Source organism: Myxine glutinosa, chromosome 3 (assembly GCF_964187855.1).
Source record: "Myxine glutinosa chromosome 3, kmMyxGlut1.1, whole genome shotgun sequence".
NCBI lineage: Eukaryota > Metazoa > Chordata > Myxini > Myxiniformes > Myxinidae > Myxine > Myxine glutinosa.
In genome coordinates, this window is record NC_136263.1 from 153,254,480 (window position 1) to 153,269,050 (window position 14,571).

A 14,571-nucleotide genomic window follows, 5' to 3' on the forward strand; every position below is an offset into this window, starting at 1 on the left:
TTCAGTAATGGCCATGATGACTTTTTTTCTAGTTTTGTTCCCTCTGCCACCGAAGTTGGACGGAAGTTGCGTTTTCACCCCTGTCAGTTTACTTGCTTGCCTGTTGTGAACAGGATATCTCAGTTGTTCACGGATTCGGATGAAATTTTGTGAAGAGCTTGGGTGTGTGACAAGGATGAAATGATAAGATTTTGATGAAGATCCGAATCTGGATAACATTTTAAAAGTGATTCTTCACATTGAGAGCAGGACCAAAACAATATATAGCAGGATATCTCCAAGTTATGGGCAAAACTGGATGAAACGTGGTGGGAAGTTTGGTTGTGTGACGAGTGTTACGGATTCGTCACTTCCGTTGTTGTGGTTTTCATCCACTGTAAACATTGTTGGTTCCATGTACTATTATTGTTGTCGTTTAAGGGAAATAGAGATTACTATTTTCAAAAGGTAAAAAAGTGAGTGTTTTCAATGAAACCGGACCCGGACGACGAAGAGGAAGAGGAGGAGAAGAAGGCGGAGCGAGTGAGTCGGACAAGAAGCCGAGCTGCTTCAAGGTCCTGAGCGAACGTTGGCGAACGAGGGTCACGTGTGAACTTTGGGTTTCCTGGGAGAGGGATTCCTGCGACAGAGTTGTTGTCGCTGTGACAGATAGACCTGCGTGGCGGGTTTTGCGGTTGATTCCGAAGAGAATCATCGGAGTGCCGTTGCGCCACGAGAACGGGCCGTCGGCCATTTTTACCTCGCGCAGGATTTGCGCTTCGCTCAAGGTTTTCCACTTCGCTTCAACCATTCTCACCGCATCCAGACGTTAATTTGGTGTGTGTGTGTAACGTGGCTTTTGAGTGGGAAATCTGGGGTTCGCCGATTGAGAGCCGTCAAACGTCCATACCTGAAGGTGTGATTTCCCCGTCGCTTCTCGAGGACACCTTCGCCCATCTTTGGCAGTATAACTGCCAACCCAACGGGATTCTGGTCTCGATACGGCATCGTACGGACGATCACTGGAGTGGATCGACTTTGGCTTGAAGCCGGAATCAACTTTGGCTTGAAGCCGGGAAAGAGACATTGGGAATGTTCTTCTTTTCGCTCACTTGGAGCACAGTGAGTTATATTATACGAACCTGATGGTACCATTATAGGAAATATATATTGGTTGTGTTACGTGCTCCTCCCCAAACCCCGGTCACGGTGTACCTCCGAGCCCCGAGAGGAGTCACGGCAGAAAGATGTGTTATTCTGTATGTCAAAGATCAATGGTGAAGCCACACCAATTGTTACCTACAAACAAATATTGTATTAAGATCACACAAGAATAGCAGTACAACAACAACAGTAATCAATAATTGTACAACCAATATATATTTCCTATGATGGTACCACCAGGTTCGTACAATATAACTCACTGTGCTCCAATTGAGCAAAAAGAAGAACATTCCCCAATGTCTCTATTCCGGCATCAAGCCAAAGTCGATCCGCTCCAGCGATCATCAGAACGATGTCCAATCGAGACCAGAATCCCGTTCGGATGACAGTCACAGTCCCGCTGCCAAAGCTGCACAAAGGTGCCCTCAAGGCGACTGGGAAATCACACTCCAAATCGGCGAACCGCAGATTTCCCACTCAAAAGTCACGTGACACACGCACACCAGATTAACGTCTGAATGCGGTGAAAATGCTTGAAACGAAGTGAAAAACCTTGAGGGATGCGCAAAGCGCACGAGTCAAAATGGCCGACGGCCCGATCTCGTGGCGTAACGGCACTCCAACGATTCTCTTCGGAATCGACCGCAAAACCTGACACGCAGGTTGATCTGCCACAGCGATAACAACTCTGTCGCAGGAATCCCTTTCCCGGGAAACCCAAAGTTCACTCGTGACTCTCGTTCGTCAATGTTCGCTCCAGATCTCAAAGCAACTAGGCTTCTTGTCCGACTCACTCGCTCCGCCTTCTCTTCCTCCTCCTCTTAGTCATCGTCCGGTTCCGGTTTCATTTAAAACATTAACTTTTTTACCTTTTGAAAATAGTAATCTCGTATTACCCTTAAACGACACCAATAATAGTACATGGAATAAAAAATGTTTACAGTGTATGAAAACCACAACAACGGAAGTGACGAATCCGTAACAGTTGTACAATTGATTACTATTGTTGTTGTACTGTTATTCTTGTGTGATCTTAATACAATACTTGTTTGTTGGTAACAATTGGTGTGGTTTCACCATTGATCTTTGACATACAGAATAACACATCTTTCTGCCGTGACTCCTCTCGGGGCTCGGAGGTACACCGTGACCAGGGTTTGGGGAGGAGCACGTAACACAAGCAAGAATTTATTCGATTTTGGTGAAGATCTAGACCCGAGAAAGTGATTCTTCACCACTAAGCGATTATAGGACTTAAAACTATAAATAACATGATATCTCAAAAGTTATGAACAGATTTGGACAAATCTTGGTGGGCGTGTGTGACAAGGATGAATCGATTTGATTTTGGTGAAGATCAGGATCTGATGAAAAAATTTAATTTCCAAAGTGATTCTTCACCATAATGAAATCTACTACCACACCCACAAAGCTGTGCGTTGAAAACCGTTTATCGATTCGCTATTTTATTGAGTAACTAGCGTGGATCAGCTCGCTGCACTTGCCTCACCACGTCGCTACAGAGGCACAGGCTTGTTTTAACTGAGGATAATGACTCTACGTGCGTTGCTGTGTTGTCAGCCAATCACCAATTTACACCAATCGTAATACAAACATTTATTTTGTCCAAATTTATTTGTAATATTGGTGATATTATATATTTGTAATTTATATGTAATCTAAAAAGGTCCAAGTGGTCTATAGCTCTAAATCTAAATGGTCAAAGATTCCAAGCTGATCTAATGGTTCTGAAGGTTGTAAGGGGTCCAAATTATACGGTCTAAGGGGTCAAAAGGGGTGTAAAGGTTCTAGGTGTTCAGTTTTGCATGCTCTTTCCAATGGTGCAACTCCCATCACCCACTAATTTCCATCCAATTAGCCACTCAAAGTTTGGTTCATGGAAAAAAGACTTGGTCAAACTTCAAAGACAAAAATCTTTGAGTCCCACCTCTCTCCCTATCTTTTTAATATTTTTTCCAAAAAAAAACGGATTCAAAGGATTTATATGTATCTCTAGCAGCCATTACAAAGGTGTTTTTTTGTCATACTCCCCTCACCTCTCCATGTGGAGCTCAAAGATGTTATCATTGGATTTCAAAACCTTCAAAATCGGTTTTTCTTTATCTGGGTTGAAAAAAAACCCATCTAAAAACACCGGAAATCGAGAGATCTCACAGAGCTGCTCATTTTAACCCACATAAGTATATACCATACCCAACACAAATCCAGTCAACGAGGGGGTTTCCCAGGGGGGGCCCGACACACTTTAAGTCGTTAAGGATCTTGAGGTCGAATGGGTTTTTTGGGGTCCTCTTCGTCTTTTGGGTATTCGGGGTCTTAGAGAGGTATTTAGGTATCTCAGCAGTCTAAAGGGTCGAAAGGAACATTCCAATAGTACGTAAATAATAGACGTATGTAATTAATACACAGGATGCAACTGAGTTTGAACAGTACGTGATAAACGGACATATAGTCGCACGGCTTCTCGGACGTATTCACTCCGAGACCGAGCTACTTTTTTGCAATGACACGACATACAGTATTTCTGTATGACGTGTTGAGATGACTTAAGACTGGCCAACTTTGACGTGACACAAGAAAACGTGTTGCATACAACTTGTTCGGTGAAAGTTGGACAAGCTTATCTATCGAACAATCGGAAATGCAGTTTCTATCATGTTACTCAAATTATCATGCCATTCTTGTATAATAGCCCCGTGGGGGACTGACGGATATATTTCCCCATGGTTTCTGAGACGATTGTAAAAAGGAAATTACTTGAATTTGAGGCGAAACCCCCATTTTGAGCCTCTTAAAGGGCATGGTCACGAAACCCCGTGGCGAGTTTTGTCCGGAGCTGATCTGTCTGGCGGTTTCTGAGAAGATTTTTGAATAAAAACCAACCACCGTTTAGAGGCCATTTTTCCCCGCAAAGCCCGATCTGAGAAGATTTTTGAATGAACTACCAATATTTGGGGCCAACCCCCCTTTCACCCACATTGTAGGGGGCACATCCAGATGGGGAGCACAACCCCACAAGACCTTAATGTTCTCATGTATTGTACCCAATTTGGTCCACGTTGGTCATGTAGTTTATCCATGGTGAAAATCATATGCCGATCAACGAGGCTGCTTCATGCTACGATAAGTAAAATGAACTTTTGTTTTGGATCTAAAATAAAACGAAATTCCAACACAAGGACTGTGATGCCAGGACGTTTAAAATTATGCAATTTCAACTCAACGTCAAAAGATAATACAGAATACCCTATCATCCTTCCAGCTTAACCTCCGAACGGTTGAAACGGCCACTATTTCCGGGATCAAGACACTTTTGAGAATCACGCAAGTTTGAAGCAAAACAAATGGTTCATTTTTGATAAAGTAACATAACACTCGGGGCAAGAGTGAGCTAACATTTTGGAATGGTTTGCAGTATTTTTATTTGTAAGCATTTTTAAATGAAACTAATGATTAGCATTGTAAAATTTTAAAATCCTCCCTTATGAATCACAAACCGCCGGGAACCTATCTCCCCTTTCCCCATTGAAACATTGCCCCACCATTCGCGGTTTCAACACTTGCGGCATTTTCCAGGAACGTATCCCCCACGAACGTCGGGGACCGACTACTGTACCTGAACAAAATATTTCGGCATTTAAGTCATCTACACCAATCAAATTTGCCACTCGCACCCTCAGCGTTTAGGAATATCGATATTCAGACAAAATCGTGGCTCGTAGGGAATATAGATCGTGCTCAGAAACACGAGTTTAAAAGACCCTTTGCATGTCCTTTTTCTCAAGACTGCAGGGGTGAGTTGGTCTATGAACTCTGCTTGCTCTTTTGCTTTGCTCTACTCTCCTCTCAACCCCACCCACCTCACTAAATATTCAGACGATTTATTTGACGTCTTCGTTCGTATGCAGCACAAGGTTGCGAGGTAGCATCATTGGCTGAGGTACCGCTGAGGCAATGCCCTCTGATGGTTGAGGTTGGAATTTGGCCATGGTGCTGGCGATAGTGCACCTACTCTTCAAGAAGGACACCGTATGGATCTTTAAAGTCCACCAACTAATGCCAGCAGATGGGACACCCGTTTGAAATCCATCAAGGTACGGCACAAACACTGATGAATCACCCTGCCCGTGCAACACTGGGAAGACGCTTTATAGCTGGGTCGGGATTCAAACCCAGGCTAGACAGATTAGAGGCGAGCCTGCTTACTTAATTTGAGCTTAGCCCCATTATTTGACTGATCTCCATAAAACAGCATAATTCATGCATTCAATGTAGCAACATTAGCCAACGAAACAAACTGCAGCACTGTCATTGAAAGTTGTACTGCTGACACTGAAAAGACAAACCTGTAGTTGTAGCTGCTGTATTCAAAGTCGATGATCATGATTCTGTCATGTAGAGGTTTGTCGCTATCAAGGAGCAAGATATTGCCTGCAACAGATGAGAGGGTGGGGCAGCGGAAGCAGTGAGGAGTTGGAGGTGAGGGCATTTTCAGTTAATGCACTTACGACTCAAATGTTTGCATAATCTTCAAAGGGTGTCAACGGAGTAGTGCCCTTCCTTCTACAAGGTTAAACAAATATGATCTCATCAAAACTGACTTGAGAACTGATAAGCTAAAGGCTCGTTACCTTCCTGAAGATCATTATGACAGAACACCACTGGAGAAGGAGTCTGCCGGAGCAAAGACCTGTGGAGACAATGTAAACGTGAATCCTTGCTGCCTTGATGCGATTCTTGGGTGACTGAAGCTGCAGAACTTTTAATCCGCAAAAGGTACCAATGCTTCAAATGCATTCCCAATGTTACCAATACGTGATCAAACACTTTCAGGATGATTAACATCGTTTTCAATGAGGCAAGTACACACGCGTCTTTTTATGGATTTGGAGTTGTTGTTAAAAGGATGTTACGGATTTGGATAGAATATCGCAACCTAAATTGTGAAGTACTTAAGGTTACTCATAAATGTATCCGGAGGAGCACGGCCTTTTCCCACTATCATCTCCTTCGTCTTTTCCTCCACTTCCTCTGTTCCAAGTTGTTTCTCGCTGTTGTTGTGGTTGTTGCGACTCATTTTATCATGAGTCTGGAAACTTAACAGCACGTAACAGCACTACCTGATGTTGATATAAACTTATGTAACTCCATGTGACATTGCACAATGTTCCCCCCCCATCCCCCGCCACCCCCTCCTGTATGATGCCACACACATCCTTCCTCCCCCCACATGTACATAGCTATGAAGTCTATATCTCTGATATTTCTGTACCAGAATGTTGTCAATCCAAAAAAGAAAAACAAATTATCAGCACTACTGACACCAACAATGTTTGTAGCATTCACACAAACGAAAGCAAACCATGTTTAAACAAGCATTCTGAGTATTGCGCTGCAATACATGTCCCCTACCAAAGTTCAAAGTGCCATAACTTTGTCAAAAATGATCGAATATGCAAATTTATGCACGGTTGATGCTGGTTTTCAAACTTGATCTGAGGTATGGTGAGACACGTGTGTCATGCCTTGCCTCGTTGATAAGCCCACAAGGTCGCTCCGTGGAGCGGCCTGCACGTATTGCACTGTGTGAATTATATAAATTATTAACAACTCACGGTCTGAGGTACTAGCGATTCGAGAGATATCCATTTTTTTTATGGCATATTGGAGAAACCAATGCGAGGTTTCTTCTTCCTCAGCTTGTCACAACTCTGTCAAATGCGATCGAGTTTAAAAAGTCAGAATTTGACCAAATCTGTTTTATTCGTTTGTTAATATACCTCAGCTATTGACAAATCTTAAATTAGAATTTTATTTGAGGTTAAAATGACTGCGACAGGTCGTGTCCAACGATGCTTTCAGTCTGTACATGTGATAAATAATTAAATCCTCACACTTGACGCCTCTTCTTCTTCACGCAATAACAACGTCTAGCTTCCAGACCGTACATCCAATCATCTTGAAATTTTGCAAACTTGTTACTCTTCATGACGTCTACTATAGTATGAAGTTTCACGTCGATCAATAAAGCGATTCAAGAGATATCCATTTTTGAAATATTTTCGTTTAATTAACGATATCTGCCAAACCAAGTGAGCTATCGCAAATTCCAAAAGGACATTTTAGTAGACTGACGTGCGGAACAGATCTGTGAAGATTCCCCTCGATTTGGATCAAAAATGAGGGAGGGGCTCTGTTTTAAAGATTCATGCTTAAAAACGTCATAACTCTGAAACCATGTGACGCATGATGTCATGCTCGCTGACTTTTTTGTTCGTCATGGGTATGCGATTCCGCCTGAAAAGTTTGGCCTCGATCTGTTCAGCCGTTGCAGAGAAAAAGGGGTTTTCGTGTTTTCACGAAAAACAATATGGCGCCCGAACCACGTGACCTGTGACGTCATAATTACCATTAAAATATTCTACAGACCGAGTCCCTCCTATGGTGAAAATTTGATCTCAATCGGTCCTATTATTGCAGAGAAAATATTTTTTAAAGGAAATCAAAACTTAAAATGGCACTGAGTTAAGGATCATCAGAATTATCAGAATTCCCAAAATTCAAAGTGCCATAACTTTGTCAGAAATGATCGAAACGTCGTGAAGTTCGAACCTGATCTGTAACTTGTCATGAGGAAACGATGTGCCAAGTTTGAAATCAGTAGCATTAAGCGTTTAGAAAAAAAGTCCGGAAAACTGTTCTTTGCGTGATGGACTGACGGACTGACGGACGGACAGAGGGACGGCGTGCAAACCTATAGTCCCCTCCGGTGTACACCGGTAGGGGACTAATAATAACACTACGTGCGACACCTTAATTACTTACTGCAAGGCTTGTAGTTCCTGAGGAAGGTTGATGCCTTGGATCTTCTGTAGTATTTGTTCCTGAATTCCCTGCGCAAACTTCAGCTCCATAACCTTGTGCAGATACCTGCGAAGGCACGCCATCCTGTGTGGCAAGCTGCACTTGAGAAACAAAATGCTAAATGGCAAAGAACGAGGAAAAATCGCAAATGGCAAACCCCTGGCGAAGTGAAGAACCAGTGGCAGTGGATTTGTCATCGTTTCCAATATTATTATAATGCATTGTTGACATCACCGGATGGTCATTGACATAGGAAAGATCGATTAAAATAGAGGAGAATAAAATATTACAACCTGGGCCCATTTATCTCCATTAACATGCATTCAAAAAAAGTTCACTGAAATACCACAAGAACAAGCATTCTGAGTATTGCGCTGCAATACATGTCCCCTACCGGCAGTCTGTCGTCCGGAAAACTGTTGGGGACATTCCCAAAGTTCAAAGTGCCATAACTTTGTCAAAAAATGATCGAAACGTCGTGAAGTTCGAACTTGACCTGTAACTTATCATGAGGAAACCATGTACCAAGTTTGAAATCATTAGCATTAAGAGTTTAGAAAAAAAGTCCGGAAAACTGTTCTTTGCGTGATGGACGGACGGACGGACAGACTGACAGACTGACCGGAATGGGGGTGGAAGCAAGTGCTGAAGATATAAAAAAAATAAAAAAAAGGTGCTGAAGATAAACAAGAGTTAAATAAATAATAAAGATCATGGCTAGATATGGAAGACAACAGGACATGGTGGTTGCCACCATCTTGAACAACGTAGGTTTCTATAGGTGAGAAAATAAAAATGGAATAGCTGTAAAGATGAGCTTTTTGTCCCTGCTCCTCCGACAAAGTCAGAGACAGGAGACATTGAAATGAGCTCCGTCCGACCGACTGATCATCCTTCCATGTACGTGAAATTTCATAAACCATTGAATATTTAGCTTTCATATTGTAGATCTTATCTGTTTGTCACTCGCCTACAGGTCACAATTCTAAACCGATCGTCATGAAACTTCACGAAGTTGTAGAGGTCGGCACAATTGAGAAACCTATTGATTTTGACGTCAAAGGTCATCTGCAGGTCAAATTTTAAAAATTGTCATTTTTCATCTGCTTGACTTGAAAATTAAACGCCATTTGCATATTGTCACTAAATTGGGAAACCAACTATGTTTGAGGTCAAAATGTCAAAGGTCAAACTTCTAAAATCCTCAATTTTCATCTGACTTGAAAATTAAATAGCAATTGTTTAGTGCATCACTGAATTGGGAAACCAACTATTTTTCAGGTCAAAAGGTTAAAGAAACTTCTAATATCAATTTTAATTTGAAAAATCGTCATTTTAAACCCGATTGACCCAAGCTTTGATTAAGATGAGATTAATGAACAGGATTAAATCATTAAATTGATATATGTGTGAAAATTAATTAATGAAATAATTGTAATAATTGATTAATTAAATTAAATGTAATCCTATTCATGAATGCAATTGCTCACTATGCCGCCGGTAGTGTTTATAATAGAGGAATGGATTTGTCCCCCCCATTGGAGGAAGACCCTCTCGTGTTCAGGCCGTTGGTGCTCCTGTGGTTGGCAGCGAGTGCCCCGGAAGCATTGACGGAAAGAGTGGCAATTCTTTGTGTGGGAAAATTGCATGCTCAGTCAGGGTCGCCCAGATGGCTCAGATGGCACAGCACTAGTACATTTTTCCAGAGGACATGGGTTTGATTCCTTCCTGCTCTGGGCATGTAATTTTCCCACATACAGTATATCAATTTGATTAAGATCGTCAATATTAATGAAATGGACAATTTGATGTATCCATGGCAACCTTTTTGAGGGGAGAGGGTAGATTTTGTAAGTATCGTGCTCTGCATGAACTCTTCTTCTTTATATATTTTTATGCAGCCTGTGCATGCCAGACTATCATTTTTTCTGGGGGTGCGGCTGTGCTGCTGATGCATTGCCCCCCTTATCAGATAGCTGGTACTCATTTTGCCGGCCTCTACAACTTCGTGAATTTTAATGACGATCGGTTTAGAATTGTGACCTGTAGGCGAGTGACAGACAGACAGACAGACAGATAAGATCTACAATATGAAAACTAAATATTCAATGGTTGATGAAATTTCACGTACATGGAAGGATGATCGGTCGGTCGGACGGAGCTCATTTCAATGTCCCCTGTCTCTGACTTTGTCGGAGTAGCAGGGACAAAAAACTCATCTTTACAGCTATTCCATTTTTATTTTCTCACCTATAGAAACCTACGTTATACAAGATGGTGGCAACCACCATGTCCTGTTGTCTTCCATATCCAGCCATGATCTTTATTATTTATTTAACTCTTGTTTATCTTCAGCACTTGCTTCCACCCCCATTGTCCAATAATTGGTCATTGACATACGAAAGATCGATTAAAATAGAGGAGAATAAAATATTACAACCTGGGCCCATTTATCTCTATTAAAATGCATTCAAAAAAAGTTCATTGAAATACCACAATAATAATGTGCTGACAATAGATGTCAACAATGCATTATAATAACAATGGAAACGATAACAAATCCACTGCCACTGGTTCTTAACTGAGACAGTCAACCTGCCTGGTGTTAATTCAATGCTACGACAGGGGCTTCAACACAAGACCTTAACCAATAAGCCAACACCAGGCCCATATTGTAGATAACTATTCCTCGTTACATTATCTCAACTTGATTAGATCACGGCTGTGTTTGCCCGAATTATGTTGCCATGGCAACCATCTCGGTAACTTGGTTTGTGTACGCAATATTTTTTTTTTTTTAAACTTTCAACATTTAGCTTTCATATAACACAGATCTATTCCTCATACCACCCAAAAGGTGGGGGCACCTAGAATATCAGCTTTGTTCATGTTTAAACGCATCCTCTAATATTACTGGATTGTATTTTTTGTTTTAATTAACACCACAGTGGAAGAAAGGGTCAAGTGCAAAAACCAAGAGGGACTCCCTGGGTGGAAATGCGAAGAAAGAAGATGGCAAAGTGTAATCAGGATGGGGTGCTTAGGATGATTGACCCACTGTAAAATAAAGAGGGGTGAGGGGCTTCAATGAACTTTGCAGACAAACAAGGAGCGTTCTAGATGACACCAGCAGTACAAATTAGTGGTCTCGGAAGGGCCTCCTGGAAAGCCATGTTTGATGCAGCTCCCATCGTGAAGGGAACCCCAACCCTAACAACTGGCTGAGAAGGGGGCCCACGATTATGCGCCAGATGATGAGGTAGCCTCCCAGGGTGTTACATCTGGGTTAGAACCCCTAACTTTCTAGCAGCAAGCCTGTGGGAATAGAGACTGATGGTACCATCTATCAGGCGCTGCAGAACCAAGAATACAACCCATAAGGCAGAAAGAACCACGAAATACCCATAATTCTCCCCACCACCAATCTGGCAGCCTGCCCCAAGACCTTGCAATGGAACCAATGTCCCACGAAAGGCTCCTAAAGGACAGTGGTGGCACCACCACAAGCGACTGCAGACATCCTTCCACTTAAGTTAATGGTGGGCATCCAAAGGTGGTTGTGCTGGAACAGTGAGAAATGAGCTCTGTACTTACCCACTCTGTGAACCTTTAGAGTTCTGTTTCCTATCACGTTTGCTTCATTCAAATTATTGGTTTGGCTAATCCTATATTTTGTTGAAATTGATTGGCCATTTGACGAGTGATCCGGAGGGGCCATATATGTATGATTAATGCATGCATGAAAAGGAATTGGAGGAAGGTGGAACCATTTGGAGTTCTGGGAGGGAGGGGAGGGATAAAGACAGAGGGAATGGAGAAGGCTCGTGTCGTTCTGCGTCGGCAGAGTCGTGGTAAGAAGGATGGAATCGACAGAATTTTGATCCAAGTATGCCTCACCGCCATGGGATGCGAGGAGAAGCTCACATTTTTGGTGTTAACCCTTCGTAGGTCAATATTCCAACAAAGGGTTAAACACCCGAAACATATACAGTCATGTGAAAAAGTAAGTACACCCCATGTAAAGTTTTGACTTTTTGAACATATTTCAACATACAGCTATTTGATCTTCATTTCAACAATATTGATAGATAAAGGTGATATGATATAACAAATATCATGAAACATTTACATTTTGTAGTCCATTGTATAATTTAAATAAACATAAATGCAAATTTCACATGTGGAAAAAGTAAGTACACCCTTAGCTCTAATAGGTGGTATTGCCCCCTTTGGCAGAAACAACCTCAAGTAGGCGTTTCTTACAACTGTCTACCAGTCTCTAAAATCGACTGGGAGAAATTTTTGCCCAATCCTCCATGCAGAATTCTTGCAGCTGTGCGATGTTTGAGGGGTTTCGTGCATGCACAGCTCATTTCAAATCCCCCCACAACATCTCGATGCGATTTAGATCCGGCTTTGACTTGGCCATTCCAGAACCCTCCATTTCTTTCTTTTCAGCCATTCCTTGGTGGATTTACTGGTATGTTTAAGGTCATTGTCATGTTGCAAGGTCTACCTTCGGTTGAGCTTCAACTTTCCGACAGATGGCCTCACATTATCCTCAAGCACCCTCTGGTACAATGAAGAATTCATAGTGGATTCTATGATGTGAGCTGCCCAGACCCTGATGCAGCAAAGCTGCCCCAAACCATAATATTTCCACCACCATGCTTTACAGTTGGTATCAGGTTCTTGTGGTCAAATGCTGTCTTTGGTTTTCGCCAAACATGTCTTCTGGTACTGTGGCCAAATAGCTCCATGTTTGACTCGTCTGTCCAGAGCACATTGTTCCAGAAGTGCTGGTCTTTGCCTAGTGTTCATTGGCAAACTTTAGTCTTGCCCTGATGCTCTTTCTGGACAGCAAAGGTTTCCTCCTAGCACACCTCCCATGTAGATCAAATTTGTGCAGCCTCTTTCAAATGGGAGACTCGTGCACTTTGACATCAACAGTGGCAAGAGCTACCTGTAGGTCCCGTGATGACAATCTGGGGTTCTTTGAGACTTCTTTCAGCATCTTGCGGTCTGCTCTCGGGCTGAACTTGCTGGGGCGGCCTGGCCTGAACAAGTTGGCAGTTGTTTGGAATCTTCTCCACTTGTAGATGATCTTCCGGACAGTCGAATGATTGATTTCAAATTGAAGACCATAGAATTATAACCAGGCTAAGTCACATTTTAGTCATTTCGAGAAAAACGTGAAAAATATTTTGAAAAATGTGAAAAACGGGGGGAAAAAAAAAAAAAAAGTGACTTAGCCTGGTTATAATTCTATGGTCTTCAATAATTGTTTGGAGATCTTTTTAAATCCCTTCCCAGACTCGTCGGCATCTCTAACCTTCTTTCTGAAGGCCTCAGAGAGCTCTTTTGATCTAAGTATGGTGACGCCGCACACTTCAACAACAAAGAGCAAACCAAACGAAATGTCTGAGGTTTAAATATGGCAGGTTCCTCCAAGATCCTCTCTGACGATGTTCTAATTATTTGCACCTGAGCTGATGCACCTGATTCTAATTTTAGGTATTTGAAGTAGTGATAAATGCAGGGGTGTACTTACTTTTTCCACATGCGAAATTTGCATTTATGTTTATTTAAATTATACAATGGACTACAAAATGTAAATGTTTCATGATATTTGTTATATTATATCACCTTTATCTATCAATATTGTTGAAATGAAGATCAAATAGCTGTATGTTGAAATATGTTGAAAAAGTCAAAACTTTACATGGGGTCTACTTACTTTTTCACGTGACTGTAAATATCACGCACGCGCGCGCGCGCACGCACGCACGCACGCACGCACGCACGCACACACACGGTACCCGTGCTGCAGTGGGAGCCCAAATGCAAACAGACAATGCAGAGATGGCGAACGCCGAACCATGAGCCAACAACAGCGAGATTGCCGATTTGCTTTGCAATACATGTTCCCCTACCGATGTGATCCGGAGGGGGACGAATAAATTGCACATTCCTGTGACACCATTAGTCGAACATCAGGCATCGACAGCCAGTTCATGAAGGACTCGGGCAAAAAAAAAAAAAAAAACTAGCTAACCTCACCAGAAAGTGGGTAATGTTTCTATACAATGGCAAAACCACTGGGACCCCAAAACGATCCACAGAAGCTTTCTCCAAAACTGAGGGAATAGTTCAGAGATGGATGGACGGACACACTCCTGCTTTAAAATATAAAATATATAACGTTCCTTTCATTTCAATCCTACTGTGATATGGCATGGATGGTTGGGAGGTACCATCTCGCAGGAAAATTGTGATAATGACAGCATAAATCTCTGCATACGAGGAAGAGAGAGTTGGTATCAGTAATTATGTTTGTCCCAACATGTTGAGGGTGTGGGGCACACAAAAAAAACTGTGAACATCTGCTCCGTACACACCCCTGCCCGCACTCGCCCTGCATGTATCTCTGCCTGTACACGCTCCACCCTCGCTCCTGCCCTTAAACACTACACCCTCGCCGTTGCCCGGACATGCTCCGCTCTTGCCCCTGACCATACATGCTCCACCATTGCTCCTGCCCGT

General features: G+C 42.4%; 1 protein-coding gene across 5 annotated transcripts in view; it reads right to left on the minus strand.

Annotated features, from left to right (window-relative positions):
• LOC137423118 (choline kinase alpha) overlaps positions 1–14,571 on the minus strand; it is a 59,676-nt gene that overhangs the window by 26,492 nt on the left and 18,613 nt on the right. For all 5 annotated transcript variants that reach the window (XM_068109948.2, XM_068109947.2, XM_068109949.2 and 2 more), the window contains 3 exons: positions 7,990–8,094; positions 5,796–5,854; positions 5,511–5,595 (listed from right to left, as the gene is read on the minus strand). In XM_068109948.2, coding sequence (XP_067966049.2) covers positions 5,511–5,595; positions 5,796–5,854; positions 7,990–8,094 — 249 coding nt within the window. The remainder of the gene's footprint in view (positions 1–5,510; positions 5,596–5,795; positions 5,855–7,989; positions 8,095–14,571) is intronic.